This window comes from Misgurnus anguillicaudatus, chromosome 24 (genome assembly GCF_027580225.2).
Source record: "Misgurnus anguillicaudatus chromosome 24, ASM2758022v2, whole genome shotgun sequence".
Taxonomy (NCBI): domain Eukaryota; kingdom Metazoa; phylum Chordata; class Actinopteri; order Cypriniformes; family Cobitidae; genus Misgurnus; species Misgurnus anguillicaudatus.
The window spans coordinates 17,871,301-17,887,745 of NC_073360.2; the positions used below are offsets into that span (position 1 = coordinate 17,871,301).

At 35.5% G+C, this 16,445-nt stretch overlaps 1 protein-coding gene across 1 annotated transcript in view; it reads left to right on the forward strand.

Moving 5' to 3' along the window:
- The first annotated feature begins 7,380 nt into the window (after nucleotides 1-7,380).
- LOC129437903 (roundabout homolog 2) overlaps nucleotides 7,381-16,445 on the forward strand; it is a 77,681-nt gene continuing 68,616 nt past the window's right edge. Inside the window, exon 1 of the mRNA XM_055196292.2 lies at nucleotides 7,381-7,832. Coding sequence (XP_055052267.2) covers nucleotides 7,772-7,832 — 61 coding nt within the window. The 5' untranslated portion in view covers nucleotides 7,381-7,771. The remainder of the gene's footprint in view (nucleotides 7,833-16,445) is intronic.

Consider the following 16,445-nt stretch of genomic DNA (forward strand, 5'->3'; position numbering starts at 1 on the left):
TACATTAAATAAATCAATAAGTCAGATTACGGGGGGCAATAGTTAATTGCCTTCTGGCCATTCACACTCAACATAACTCACAATAGAGAGGGTACAGGAACAATGAGATGAGCCTCAGCTGTGAAAAAAGATATCATCATAGGGACAATAGATAGAAGAAATATATTCTGCATTCAGAAATACATTTCTTTTTTCTATTTTCTTGCTAATAGTTTATAGCACTCTCTTTAGCCTGAGGTACTGATTTTAACTTATAAGTTATCAATAAAGAAGTGACTAGTCAGTAATGCTTTACTGGATTAATTGGGTATAACTGTTAAACAGGTTCTCTAGGGAATATGGCACCAAATGGTTCAGATTGGGGAGAGAGAAAGAGGGAGAGAGACTGCTTGGAGCTCCAGTGTCAGTAGCTGAAGCCGATGAAGTAGTTCACCTCTGCTTTCAAAACAAGCTAAGCCATTTTTATGCATTGGACTTGCGTATTTGATTCTATGCATTGGATACTGGACGCTGAGGACCTGAAAACAGAGGCAAAAAAGTTTCTGCAGTGGAAATAAGATGCTGCTCCATCTTGTCAGAACTCTTCTTCAGCTGAATGTTTACACACATCATTATAAAAGCACAGGGAGCACACCAACCTACACTTCTGATACTGCCAAGAGTACATCACAGCTGGATTTTGGGAAAGCAATTGACTTCAGCGGTAAGTAAATCTTATTTTCTATAGAATTTAGGTTGAATGTAAAAGTAAATCGAGACACCTTCTGATCACTTATTTGAGTTGTTTTTGAAATATTACACGAATGTCTGCATTAATGCCATTCAATATTAGTCCATGATAAACCTAATATTAATGATAAATAATTAAGCTCATGTATTCCACATTGCTATTGGTTACACTTTACCTGTACAGTGTAAAAAATCATAAACTTAATTATAAAAATTGAAATTAACTTAAGCTAATGCAACCTATTTTTTTTACTTATATAACTTCTTACTAGTTAAAACTGTTTAAATTAACTGTACATTTAACTTTATTAAAATCTTACAAATTTAAAGGTGCAGTGTGTAGGATCTCTTGACAGAAATACAAAATAATATACAAAACTATATTTTTAGGGGTGTATAAAGACCTTTTTATAATGAACCGTTATGTTTTTTTACCTTAGAATGAGACGTTTTTACCTACATACGCTGAGGGTCCCCTTACGTGGAAGTCGCCATTTTGTGATGCCATGTTTCTACGGAAGCCCTTAAGGGACAAATTTTTTTACTAAGTTGTCTTTGATGATGACATTTTCCCAGTGGTGGCTATCGTAGCTTTTTTATGCGTTTAAAAGCGAGGGGTGATCAGTGGACTGAGCCGTTGGTTGCAATGTGCAACCTAACCACTAGATGCCGCTAAAATTTACACACTGCACCTTTAAGTGCAACAAGGATTTTTTTTACAGTTTCTTACCCCTGTTAAAAAAACATTCAGAAACTCATTTGAATGTCACCGTTTTAAAATGTTAACATACAACTAATAGAAAAGTACAGAAATGAATAATTTTTTAATAAAATAATATTTAATAAACTATATATATATATATATATCAATTATCTTATCACACTCAAAATACAAGCTAGTTTATTCTAACTTGTATTAATGTGAATGTTTTATTTAAAATAAGTTTGTTTTAGCTAGTCTAACCTGTTTGTAAAAACTAGCCAAAAAATGGGTGCAGCATCCAGTTACCATGACAACAGTTGGCAGTGGCCCCGAGAGGGCTGTGATCAGAATGCATGTGGTTCATTTGGAAAGGGTAATAACTTGGGGCAAAAGAAATAAGACTTTTTATCTAACTATGCAACCTAATCTATATTTACCCTAAAATGAGCATTTGATGTATGCCTGTATACAAAAAGCAATTTTTAGAGTTTAATGTGGAACAAACTTATTTCTTATGTCTAAATGCTTATTTTAATCTGCTTAATGCCCTGAGATCTCCAGTAGATGGCAGTAAATGTCTAGATTTACAATATTTAAAAATTGCTCTCAGTATCTATCATAAGAACACAGACTTCTTTATACTTCAGTACAGTATGCATATGAAATGGCAGATGATCCCTTGGGTTTCTACCCTTGCTGTGACAAAACTGCATAATTTAGAAGACAACCAATAAACAGAAGCATCTGCAAAACAGTCATGCTGTGTCCAGCTGAGGTCACTGTTGTCCAATAGGGGTCATAATTTGGAGTTTTATTGAAGTTGACAAGCAGGTGTAAGGCCTGCCCTTTCATATCAACTGACCCCTGGTCCCCTTTTCCAAAAACACCCCACAACCCCTTCATTTATCATCCCGCACGCTTACACCTATGCCCTCTCTTCTTTTACATGGTTATGCCAAACCACGGGAAATCATCACAAAGCTATTGTGTGCACACAGCAAGTGCGTCTACTTGAGCACACGTCCTGGGAGCAGATCTTTTGTTATGAAAAGCTCACCCTGCCCTGGAGTGACCCACACAGTCTGTGCTTCTGTCCCCCACCCTTTTACTGAATCTCAGAGTAAGAGCCATATGGCACTGCCAGGCCACTAACAGGAACCGTGGACAGGAAAAACAGAAACATGGGCATTAGGCCAACTCAGGCCATCAAGAAACTAAATAAGTGTCTCTGGTTCACATTGATTGTTGTTATTTTTAGCGCAGTTGCTGATGTTGTTTTTTACCATGTGTTTACACGGGTACACGGAAACATCTCCACGGGTGCTTGGCCTAATCAAAAGTACTTGACAGTAATTTTGGCAAGTGTTCTTCAGCTACCGTTTTTGTAAAGGAGTAGAAATGAGTCATTATCATCATGGCTGTTGTCGAAGGAGCAGATAATAAGAGGTGTTATTTCCTTGACCCATGGAGTCACTTTGGTACATTCAAAAAGAGTGATTTTATGGTTGGTTCAATCCATATTTAGGTAAAATATGGACAAACAAAACCATTGATTATAAAAAGCTGGGTTATTTTTAACAGCGCTGGGTCAAAAATGGACAAACCCAACCCATTGAGTTGAACCTATGCTGGGTTGTTTCAACTCAAAATACTGCATTGTTTTACCCATTGTTGGTCAAATATAATATATTAATATATAATATAATATTATAATAAACGGGTCATTCTACAAAAAAGGTGGAAATGCTTGTCCCTTGCTTTTGCAGACCCCTTAATAATTTAATTTGACCCAATAATCCCATAATTATATATATTTAATAAATATAGACTGTCCTTAACACGATGAGAGAGTTCATTTATGTAATTTTCTTATTTTTCCTTTTTTAAACTTTTTTTTTTAATTTCTGGTCCTGAAAATTGCCCTGTCCCTTTGATCATACATGGAAGTTACTGTGTACTTATTATTTAAAACCATGTTTTTTATAAAATAAATCTAAGTTACATTTACCTTTAACCCTGTATGAATTTACTACAACACTGAAATGGTAAAAAATACACTATTAATATGAATAATGTCAAATAAATATTTGTCCCCCAAATGTATGTCATTGGTGTTACCCTACACAAAGCACCTTTATTTTGAAACAATGCATCAGATCTTTGAAGTTTTTCTTGGGTCAAGAGGTCAGTGAAAGAAGTGCAGTGGAGGAAGGCAAAAGTTTTGTGAGATGTCTTACCTTATTTGTCTAAAATATCATGATATATCTAAGAATTTTGATATAAGATTTTTTGGATGTCATTAGTGTTACTCTTTTTTATAGCTGGGAGTGTAAAGATCTTTACATAAAAATACATTATACTGAATAAGTATGTGATTGTTACATCTCTGATGAAATAGCACATGGCTAATGGCAGCCATTTTGTTAAAATGTTTGTTTTTTCTTTAACTGACCAACATAAAAGCATACAAACAAAACAAGATGGAAAATTTTTTAAGTTTATAAGTTTTTACAGATTAATTATCTATTATTATATTCTCATTTTGTCAGGTATTGAAGATACAACGTGAGATCTCAAATAATCTAATTCACAGATAGAAAAATCAAATAAAAACCCCTGAGACGATAAATATGTATACTTCAGGCAAATATGGCTTTATTTCTGTTTGAAACCGTGTTTGAATGTTTTCTGTCAGGATTAAGTTTTGTAAAACATGTCACACTTTGTTAAGGGTGCACAGTTTCTGTGGCAAAGAAAATTACGACTCACCCTCTTCTTGATTATAGGATAGCAGCATGATAATTTGTTTGTGGCTGCGGTGGTCTAAATATGTCTAAACACATAATTGTGTCATCTGTAAAGCATTGATAGCAGTCATCCTCCTTTGACACGTAGGTGCATGTTAATGTCAAACATGTCACCTAGAGTAAGCTTGTTGGGTACCATAAGAAAGAATGAGAATAATAATTTATTTTCTGCATCCAAGGGAGTTATTATAAATTAACGTTTTTATTTAAGGATGCGGTCTGATACCAGAGTGAGGCAACTAGATAAAGCATTGCTTTTAAAATATTGACAGGGCTGTCGTTACTGATGCGAGCAAAAGCCGTGAATCCGCTGTCGGCTCCTGCAAATTCATGCTTTCAAAATACTTGTTATTGATGCAGTGAGATCTTGATGAAGGTTTTCGTGCGGACCTCTCAGACATTGTTTGTTATTACTCACAGCAATTTCTCAAGTGAGGTGAGGAGAATTTCAATTTGTTGCACAGTTGGGTTCCTTTGAGCTCACAACTGTTGTCTGTTCTCCGATTCTCGGCCCACTTTGGATTTCAAAGAAAGACAAATGTTCACTTCTCACTTCAATAATGGCAGTCTTTCACAACAGACATAAAGTCAATGCGGCAAAGAAAAACGGCACATGGCTTAAGGAAAGCCCTGGGGAAAGGCACCAGTAAATCTTAAGAAGGCCAATCAATGATGGCTCTGATTGTATTGGAATTACAAATATAAACGTCTGCCTAATGGGTTGCTGTAAAACAGAACAATATGTCTATTTATCAAAAGTGCATGACTGACAAAGGCTAGCTATAGGCTAAGCAATAATCTGTTTTCTTTAAAATATACTTCAATTTGTGAAAGCATGTGTCTGGATGATCATACTTAAATTTAAAGCATGCAGTTTGGTTGTATAACATAAAACGAACACACATGTAATATAAACTCACCTAAAGGATTATTAGGAACACCTGATCAATTTCTCATTAATGCTATTATCTAATCAACCAATCACATGGCAGTTGCTTCAATGCATTTAGGGGTGTGGTCCTGGTCAAGACAATCTATTGAACTCCAAACTGAATGTCAGAATGGGAAAGAAAGGTGATTTAAGAAATTTTGAGCGTGGCATGATTGTTAGTGCCAGACGGACCGGTCTGAGTGTTTCACAATCTGCTCAGTTACTGGAATTTTCACGCACAACCATTTCTAGGGTTTACAAAGAATGGTGTGAAAAGGGAAAAACATCCAGTATGCGGCAGTCCTGTGGGCGAAAATGCCTTGTTGATGCTCGAGGTCAGAGGAGAATGAGCCGACTGATTCAAGCTGATAAAAGAGCAACTTTGACTGAAATAACGGCTCGTTACAACCGAGGTATGCAGCAAAGCATTTGTGAAGCCACAACACGCACAACCTTGATGGGCTACAACAGCAGAAGACCCCACCTGGTACCACTCATTTCCACTAAATGGGAAAAAGAGGCTACAATTTGCACAAGCTCACCAAAATTGGACAGTTGAAGACAGTTGGAAAAATGTTGCCTGGTCTAATGAGTCTCGATTTCTGTTGAGACATTCAGATGGTAGAGTCAGAATTTGGCGTAAACAGAATGAGAACATGGATCCTGCCTTGTTACTACTGTTTAGGCTGGTGGTGGTGGTGTAATGGTGTGGAGGATGTTTTCTTGGCACACTTTAGGCCCCTTAGTGCCAATTGGGCATCGTTTAAATGGCATGCCATACCTGAGCATTGTTTCTGACCATGTCCATCCCTTTATGACCACCGTGTACCCATCCTCTGATGGCTACTTCCAGCAGGATAATGCACCATGTCACAAAGCTCGAATCATTTCAAATTGGTTGACAATGACATGACAATGAGTTCACTGTACTAAAATGGCCTCCAATGGCCTCCAAAGTCACCAGATCTCAACCCAATAGAGCATCTTTGGGATGTGGTGGAACGGGAGCTTCGTGTCCTGGATGTGCATCCCACAAATCTCCATCAACTGCAAGATGCTATCCTATCAACATGGGCCAACATTTCTAAAGAATGCTTTAAGCACCTTGTTGAATCAATTCCACGTAGAATTACTTCCGGTCATATGGTACGGCAGGTGGGCGGGGTCGGGAAAAGGTCCTAGCGATTAGCAAATAGCAAATGACCCAACTTCAAACGATGCAATCAATTCTAAATAGACGAATTCAAGTCCAGCCGTACCTTTATTCATTTCAGAAGCAGTTTCACTCGGATTAACGTTACCACGGGAAAAATAAGACAATCGCTATTTCTGTTTCATGACGACTTTAAAGGCGGGGTGCATGATTTTTGAAAACACTTTGGAAAAGGGAGTCAGGCCGAGTACCAAAACGCACTTGTAGCCAATCAGCAGTAAGGGGTGTGTCTACTAACTAACATCGTTGCCTGGGTTGCGTATGTGTGGGGCGGGACTATCAAAAAAAGTCCAGATTTTATAGAAGTATGGCCGTGTTTGTTTAGGTGATTTCAAATGTCAACATTGGCTTTCAGAGATCATGCACCCCGCATTTAAAAATATAAAAAAACAGTTGTATTAAAACGTGTCTCCTTACCTTATCCCAATTCAGAAAGGTTATCAAATTATTATTTTTTATTATTTGAGATGTTGAACACGATTTCGACGGACACGTCAGTGTAATGTCATTTGACTTAAATTCACATAAAGTAGGCTACGTAAAGTCACCTACTACAACAAATAATTGTTACATTTTCTTTCTATGTATCTTTATTTGTCATTTTGACCTTGTCATTTTTATAATCTGATGTTCTTCAAAATAAAACAACAACAATGTAAAGTCAGCTACAATTTTATGTTTCCAACACAGATGGCGATAGAGATACATCGACTGCAGCTTTAAGACATCGAAGAAAAAGAATAACGAAAAAATGCATACAAAAATATTTAAAATGAAAAGTTTTTTATATAAAATATTTTTATACAAAATATTTTAATAGCGTATAAAACTTTTTTGTGCATAAAAATAAAAACAAATCAGTGTAAAATTGCGTTTTATAACGTTGTGTTTCAAATAACGTTTAAGCATCAAAATAACAGTAAACAGTACTGACAGAGAGCGAGAGCGATTTAAAACTGTCGCTTTAAGATTTGTGTGATGTTTAGGGAATAATCGCGCTGTGGTCCAACAGCAGAGGGCTGACTGACTGACTGAAGCGCTTCATACTGCAGAGCGCTGCTGCTGTCAACGACACAACATCCTATTCATACTCTCCAATGAGCTCAGTGGATAAAACAGCATGTGAGCTCAGTCTGATGCAGTCAGCGCTTAACGGAGGACGAGTAAAAACTATCCGGACATCATCATGCCATCCCGTAAACAAAGATGCGCGCGTTTCACATTAGTCATCATCACTGGGACTTTATCGTGATGCGCTGTGTGGACTTTTACAAGATATCAGCTCACGTGTGGTATAGTGTGTCTGTCCTCGTTCTAAGAACATGACTTTGTGATTTCTGCCTTTTTTGATCAAGTATACTTATGCCATAAAAGTATATTTGCCACAAATGGCTCTTGGTGTCATAGGGACTCTGATGCTGATGCTCTCAAACATCTGCGTCGCTGTGGGTGAGTGACAAAATACTCGTTTATTGATCCGCTGGCGCGCGCGATATTGAGTGGATGTGAAGATTGAAACTTTAATCTTTCTCAAACTTTTACGTTAAATATAACCACTTTAAATACAGTCAGGTGGCGTTTCTCTTAATGTTTCACTATAGATTAATAGATACATCAATTCCCCATGAAGAGTATTTACTAACTACACTAAACTAAAACGTAGTAAAATCTCAAGATACTATAGTGTTTTAAACCGTATTATAGTATCGTACAGGTTACTTTATTGAATACTATAGATTAGCCTTCACCGTTGTAATAGTGAATTTGTTATTGCAGCTGTGTGTTTTTAAATATTTAGTTTCTTTTCAGAAGCTTAAGTGGGTATTACGAGAATGAATATTGTGTTTGATTTCATCATGGGATATCTAATAATAATAAGAGTACAGTACAACACAGCATTGAAAATGTACTGTTAATATGTGTGTGAATAATAATAATAATAATATATGAAGGAAAGTATTAGATTGTCTAACCCCAAACTTTACATGCTAAATGTTAGAAACGTTTATGTTTTTTATGTATGGGCACCCCAGTCGTTTATCCATCTATTAAATAAGCTATACAAAAACTACATAGTCTGTTATTAAAATCAGCAGTAGGTTTAGTATGTTGGTGAACTGACCTGTGAAAGACTGACCTAATGTGTTCGGCAGGTGATGCCACTGCTGTATCATCAGTCTGCAGGGCTGCATAATGTGTCCCCCTGCTGAGGCCGGCTTAATGGCCTTCTGCATTAAAGAAGACAACCGCTGCTATACCCAGCATAGAAACAGACTTTATAAGTTATGCATCTGTCTCCACATTGTGGGGGTGCACAGTATTAACATTGGCTGGGCTGAAAGGATGCTTAAAATAGAGCAATTCATGTATTCATATGCAGTAGGTTTATCGATTTGACTGTCAGCTGTGGACGTGAAAGGCTTTGTGCAATGTGTGGTCTTGAGAAAGTTCTCAAAACATACTAGATAATGTGAAAGATGATAGATAATACCAAGATAATAACAGACTTCATATTCTGGTTGCTAAGAGACGTCTGTACCACTGGCAGATCTGTTAACATGGATTCACAAATAGTTGTTAAGGTGCCCTTACTTTTGTCATGACCATAAATGAAACAGTTAATAAAATTGAAATGTAAAAAAATTGACTAATTTAGGTAAAAAAAAAGTGTTTAAATACCAAGAAAGTGACAAGATGAAAACAACAATTTTCTATTACAAACGTTCACATACCATCTTTAGGTTAAAATAACATTAAAAATTCTAATCCATAGTTTGATTTTCAAAGATTTATTATAAAAAATTATATATTTTTTCCACAAAATGCAATAAATCCATGACAAGTTTGTTTTTTTCAAAATGCTATAAATCTCTTGAATCAATATATAAATATGCATTCATCTTTGCCATGTTATATTCATTTAGTTGACTAGTGGAATACACAGATAAAAAAAAACATTAATGGCATTAATCAAAACACTTACGTTGTCATATTAAGAACACTGTCATTACTGCTGTCATCCTTGGGATGTCGTCACTGATCTTTTTTGGCAGTGATCAGCTGTAAAATGTTTTAGTCCTGCTCGATTTTCGTTGACTTCCAGTAAAATAATGGAAAGTTTTTCATAAGATCCTCTGGGGTCAATGTGTTGGCATGACAGAAGCTTAATGATGTTATGTGAGAACAAGCAACAGCCGGCATTTTTCCGTCTCCAAAGTGCCTCTCGCGTAAATTATTAGATTTTGATGGCTTACGTTTCTTCCTCGCCACAGAAAACCACCACAGGTTTATCAATGCCATCAAAGTATTATTTTGTTTTTGTTTGTTTGTTGATCACGAAGTACGAAGTAGATGAGGAAAACTAGGATTCTGTTTGTATTCAGCGCCGCCATTATTGTTTACAATGCATGGAATGGTGCGCTGTGATTTGTGGAGTGGATTTATTGCATTCTGCAGAGAAGGAAGACTGACGTTTATCGTGTTTTTGTGAAAAAGGGAGAAAATATGACAGAATAACACGGCAGATATTGGATTTTGCGTAAAATTAAGAATAAGCTTTTTCATACTGACTCGATGCAACACTGATTTTGGCGGTAACTAATAAAAAATAGGTGTTTATCCCGTTTTGGAACCAAACTCTTCATATAGACGGTTTCAGCGGACGCACGTGCGGTGACGCGATAAGCGTCTGGTCCGAACTTTACTTCCGGTTTCAGTTTTTTTAATAGTCCCACTAGATGCTAGACTGAACTTAGTTCAATTAGTTTACTTTTTTAGTTTTCTACTGTAGGTAATCTATGTGTTGTTTATTTAGCTTGTTCTATATATGAACCATGTTTAAAGTACTTTGTTGTTATTTATTCTTAGCGGAGTTTACCGGAAGTTACGTGTTGACCACGAAAGCGGCTTGTTTATGCTGTTACTGCTGAAATTGTAATTATACATTTAAATTATAAATAAATTATTATATTATACAGATTTTGGTGAGCATGTGCGAACTGTAGCCTCAGTTTCCTGTTCTTAGCTGAAAAGAGTGGCACCCGGTGTGGACTTTTGGATCTGTCGCTGATCTGCTTTAAGTTTCGACATGTTTTACATTCAGAAATGGAATTCTGTATACCATGGTTGTAACAAGTGGTTATTGAGTTACGGTTGCCTTTCTATCATTTCGAATCAGTCTGCCCATTCTCCTCTGAAATCACCATGTCATTTTCGTCCACACAACTCCTGCTCGCTGGATATTTTCTCTTTTTTTTAGACCATTCTCTGGTTGTGCGTTAAAATCACCACGTCTAGATGCCTAAATGTATTTAGATACTGCCATGTGATTTCGCTACACAAAAAGTAAATGTGTTATGATCTTTAAATAGCGTTTATGTGGGTGCATCTGTGTATACTGTGTAAACTATAGACCACACAATTTCCCACTGCTGTCATTAATGTAATAGGTCCAAAGCTTAGATCAGGGGTGGCCATTCATGGTCCTGGAGGTGGGCCACTGTCCTGCAAAGTTAGCTCCAACCCTAATCAAATTTTAGGTGTGTTTGATTAATGTTGGAGCTAAACTTTACAGGACAGTGGCCCTCCAGGACCAGGAATGGCCACCAGATCATCTGACATAACAAAAGCTGTTGTTTGCTTTACTTCTGCAGCAGTCATTCTAGGGCATATGGCCACCTACGACAGGTTGAGGAGGTTGACAGAGATAATAGCATTTCTAAATTGAGGACAAATGGCTTCAGCAGAGATGTGAGCTGTCACGTTTTATCAGATAACAATTGTTTTTGTGATTCTGTGAAAGCACCGTGTTTTGGCGTAATAACGGGTCTCGTACTAGCATTCATACCGGCGGCTGGTAACATAACAGCGCTGATCTCTCTTAAAACTTTACTTTGTTCTTTGATAAGTTTATGCTAGTTTGCATTCACCGATACTGAGACACATGTTATTTGAATATGTTTGAAGCAAACAGCTTTGAAAACTGGGGATGTTTTGTATAGTCACTGATATAGTTACATATCAGCAATAACAAAGGTACATTTAAGTCCTAAGAAAAAAGTTGGTAAAGCAAATGGGTCAGTGACAAAAATGGTTTGGCAAATTGAGAAATGTAAAAATCTTTTTAAAAAACTTGTTTTAAAAGCATGCATCAGTGCACATAGTGTATTTATGTTAATTTTATGCAATAAAAATGTGGACCTGAAAATGTCAAATAGACCTGAAAATGTCAAATGGTGTAACCGCCAATTGTGCCAAAGAATGAGAAATAAGAAATATTTTATTCACCTTGATGGCGTGTATGCGTAATCATAAAAATTTTTAATATCATTTTAGTAGTTATTTCTAACTATGTAAATTTTAATGCGTTTTTGTAATATTTGTCCTGACATATGCTGAAAACAGCTCTGTTTTCTAAATAATCTTTGACAAATCATGTAAAAATGTATGTAAAAAAATCATATTACACTAAACTAGATGATTATATTTTATTCCACATTTTTTATGAATATATTTATATTTTTATTTAAAAAATAGTTGCACCAATTGACACAGACCGGTTACACCACATGACATTTTTGCAATTATCCCCCAAATATTCTTTCAAAATGAAATTTTAGACTTGGTTCTCAAAAAAGAGAATGTATGCAAGTAATCTGCAAATTTATTTTAAAATTTTAACCCTTTTATATTTAATTGAACCATATGGACACAAAATAATTACCGTCACGTCACTGACCCAAATATTAATTACTGTAACAAATTACATAATAGCATAGCTCTGATCCATATGCTAAATATAACTTGCATCAATAGGAGGTCACTTGATCCTGCTGCTTACACTCATAATAGGAAACCACATGACTTTATACAAACAGCTATGGTCAGTCATAGTTAATTAAAAAATTGTTTTAAGTGTCTGTCATACAACATTATATCACTCTGTATCACATTTTAAATAATTAAATTGATTTGATTCTTTGGCTTTAAATAATAACTATTAGTGTTTATGTAGCTCAACTGTTATCACAGTGCACTAGCAACCCAAAAGGACATGAGTTCTTTAAGAAACACACACATACATACTGATAAAATGTATGGCTTGAATGCTCTAAAGTCAATTGTGACAGAAGTGTATGCCCAATAAATAAATGTAAACGATTTTGTATATTACAAACCTTCTCCATAAGCTGACAATCAGAATCTGTATGATACTTTCTGCACACCTGAAAAGTTGTTGCTGCTGTAACCTCATAACAGTATTAATTTATCCTGATGGAACTGCCAAAATGTTCATTCTGAATATTCGTTCACCAGCTTATTCCCCAATGTGTCTCTCACAGGTTTCATCTCCTATGACATTTCCATGTATTCAGAAACATGTCACAAGACTGATCAAGGTGACGGGGTGAATGGCGCACAGAGGGTGCAAAATTATATGCAATAAAATGCTAAGTCCATCCGAAAGCCAGGAAAAACAATTTTTTTCCCAACCAGTGAGAGAATCTACCACTGAGAGATACTGTGAGAATTAAAATCTCTCACATATTTCTCACGTGAGTTAAATATTTTGTGTAAATAAGAGCATTAGAGAGAAGCATACTGCTTTTCTATTAGTTGGTTAAGTTATGCCTACGGCCTTTTATCAGTCTATAGGATGTTTGTATTAGCGATATTGAAAAAAGATAAGCGATGGTATGCTAAATAGTGCGATATTCAATATGCAATATGTATATGAGATTTGTGTTTTAATTAAAAATATGAAAGCTTACAGATGTCATTTGTAAAAAAAGTTTTTAATTTCAATTTCATTGTGACATCAACAATGCAAACAAAGATCATGTGCATTTGCAGCCCAGTCTCACGAAATTTTGTTATATAGTCACGTCATTTTTTTATTCTTTTTTCGTGATATTGTTACGAATTTCCACGTTTTTTTCGTGATCATATAACGAATTCCTGTTTTCGTCAACTGTTTTGTCCTATTTTCTTACCATTGTCGCTTCGGTTTATGGTTAGATTTACATAAAATGACATCTCTACCCAAACCCAACTCGTACCTTCACGCCAGGCAACATATAAAAAATAAATCAGAAATATAATATAAACCAATGTATAAAGTGACATTCTAACGCAAGCACCAAATCTAACCCTAAACCGAACACTCTTAAAACGAATGTGTTAAATTAACACATCTTGTGTCTAGTTAAGGACAACACATCTAGTGTGTTGTCCTTAATTTAACACATCTCTGTGTTATTTTTAGAACAACACACTTTGTGTTGTTTTAACACATCTTGTGTTGTCCCTTTTATTTATTTGAACTCTAAATCAACACGAAATGACACATAATGTGTTAAAATGAACACATAATGTGTTAAAAAGTTTAACACAAAGCAATGTGTTAAAATTAACACACCCTGGATGTGTTAATTTTAACACATTGCTTTGTGTTAAACTATTTAACACATTATGTGTTGTTTTTAACACATTATGTGTCATTTAAGTTCATAAAAAATAAAAGGGACAACACAAGATGTGTTAAAACAACACAAAGTGTGTTGTTCCAAAAATAACACAGGAATGTGTTAAATTAAGGACAACACACTAGATGTGTTGTCCTTAACTAAACACAAGATGTGTTAATTTAACACATTCATTTTAAGAGTGAAGCGACAATGGTTTAAAAATAGAAAAAAGCAATTGAGTAACTAATACGTGATAATCACACGAAAACAGGAATTCGTTATACCAGTGGTTTTCAAACTGGGGGCCGCAAGATGGTGCCAGGGGGCGCCAATTTTATGACATTTTATGAAATACATTAATTTATCATGAATTCTGTGTAATTAAACCTAAAAATTACACTACTTACCAAAAGCACTAGTTATTTGCTTAATTTAAGGTTTTTTTTTTTAATTAAAATGTTGAGTTTTAGAACAGTTTTTTGTCACAAATTTTCTTTGGGGGGCTGCGAAGGAATGCAACATACACAAGGGGGGCCACACGCTAAAAAAGTTTGGGAACCACTGCGTTATACGATCACAAAAAAAAAAACGCCGAAATTTGTGATAATGTCACGAAAAAAGAATCAAAAAATTACGTGACTATATCACGAAACCTCGTGAGACTGGGTAGGCAGTTGCACACGCATGCACCAACTATATTATAATCCCAGAAACGATATTATTTGCATCATCCTAAAACTGATATGTTATAAACCTATAAATGTGATGATCTTATCTCTAACAAATTTCTTAATGTAAGCAGTGACAACCTGAATCCCTGACATGTAATTATCCTTTTAAATCGGCATAGCTGCCTCTTTTTGTCCGTGATGGGAATGAAAAGCAGAGGTTTTTATTCGCTCCATTCTTTATCTCACAAGGACCAATTAACATGCCATAACTTGAAAACTGATGGTGCCTTTGAGTAGTGAAAAAGTATAATTCTCACTGTTGTAAACTGATAGAGACATACACACATCGAGTGTAATGTTCAGCGGGAGGCTGATGAACTATTTAGCGATTCGTGATTGAGTTTTTATGAAACTCATTAGGAAGGCCATTGGATTTCGTTTCCCCCAAGAAAATACACCTTACGCTCTCCAAGGGCTGTTTTACTCCCACCAGCGTGCTTTAAGATTAATTAAGCTCTTCTTATAAAAGTCCTTATGGGCTGTATGTTTACTGTTTATTTCATCTGCACATTGCTACTCTTTAAACATCAAGTAAAACACAACATATAGGCGCCGCAGTGGTTCTTAATGTATGTGTTTGCCTCTTAAAAGCCCCAGAGTGCAAAGCAGAAACCTTCTCTGTTAGTTGTATAGCCCCGGCTTCAGCAGGATCTTTACTAATGGCCATTGAGGTTTGGAGGCTCATTCACCAGCAGCGTCCGTGCTGGACTCGGCCTTAATGTCAGCTTCTCACTGTTTCTGTCTGGCTCTCGGGGCTGAAAGCTTAATAAGTGCTGAGTCATCAGACTATGAGATGTTCATCTTCAATTCTCTCTCCCACTGGCCATTAGAAGACTCACGCCCCTCATTTCATTTTCCCACAAATACATGCTGGGAGGAAACTTTAGTTTTACAATGTTTGTATGTTTCCCAGCAGGTATAACTGTTATAAAATCTTTATTTGTGATCCTGCCTGTGAAATCCAGGCTAAAGTCTAAGGCTAAAGATAAGGAGCATCAAATTTTGATTACAATTATTTATTTCAAATTTATTTTAATCTTTGATGTGGTCTTACTCAGTCAATATAAAAAATATTAAGGTTATATTTTTTGACACAGAATGTTATCTACATTATCTAAGATGATTATATGTAGAAAACAGTAAATCACTAAATAGCTAGGTTTTATAGACAGGGTCACATTTTGCTTATATTACATTTATATCACCAACTAACTAACTAGTCTGCTAAATGTAACTGTATATAACTGTATATAACTGTAAATAACTAGTTCTGTGTAACTAACTGCTACTTAGTTTTGCACACAATATACTCAATTAATTCTGGAAAATGAAATATTATTCGATATATTTAATAACACACGTTTGTTTACATATAAAGTTTATAGCAGACACTACTATTAAACTAGGGTAAAATGCAGAGGTTTAGTCTGTAAGCATTAAACTGTAAAAGGCGAAGAGATTTTTGCACATTTATAAAAAGGAAAGTTTTTCATTCAGTACATGTTATTACAATGTTATTACATGTCATATACAAATGGTTATTGACAGTATCTGTGGCATGCTTTACATTTGTTTTGATATACATTTTTTGAAATGAATTCTCATTTAAATTACGCATTTAGATTATAAAGCCATTGGTCAGGCCAAATAGTCATGGCATGGATAATGCTTTGTCATAGGACAAAAAATGTGATTATATGGAAAGGGTTTGCACTATATAGAACAGTTAAAAAGCACAAAGTAAGACAAAGCAAGTGACTTTGGGAGTTTTAAATTTATGCATTTGGCAGACATTGTTATCCAGAGCAACTTACACAATGGCTAAGTTGCACAAACGCACAAAATTTTGTCAATCTGAATAAATT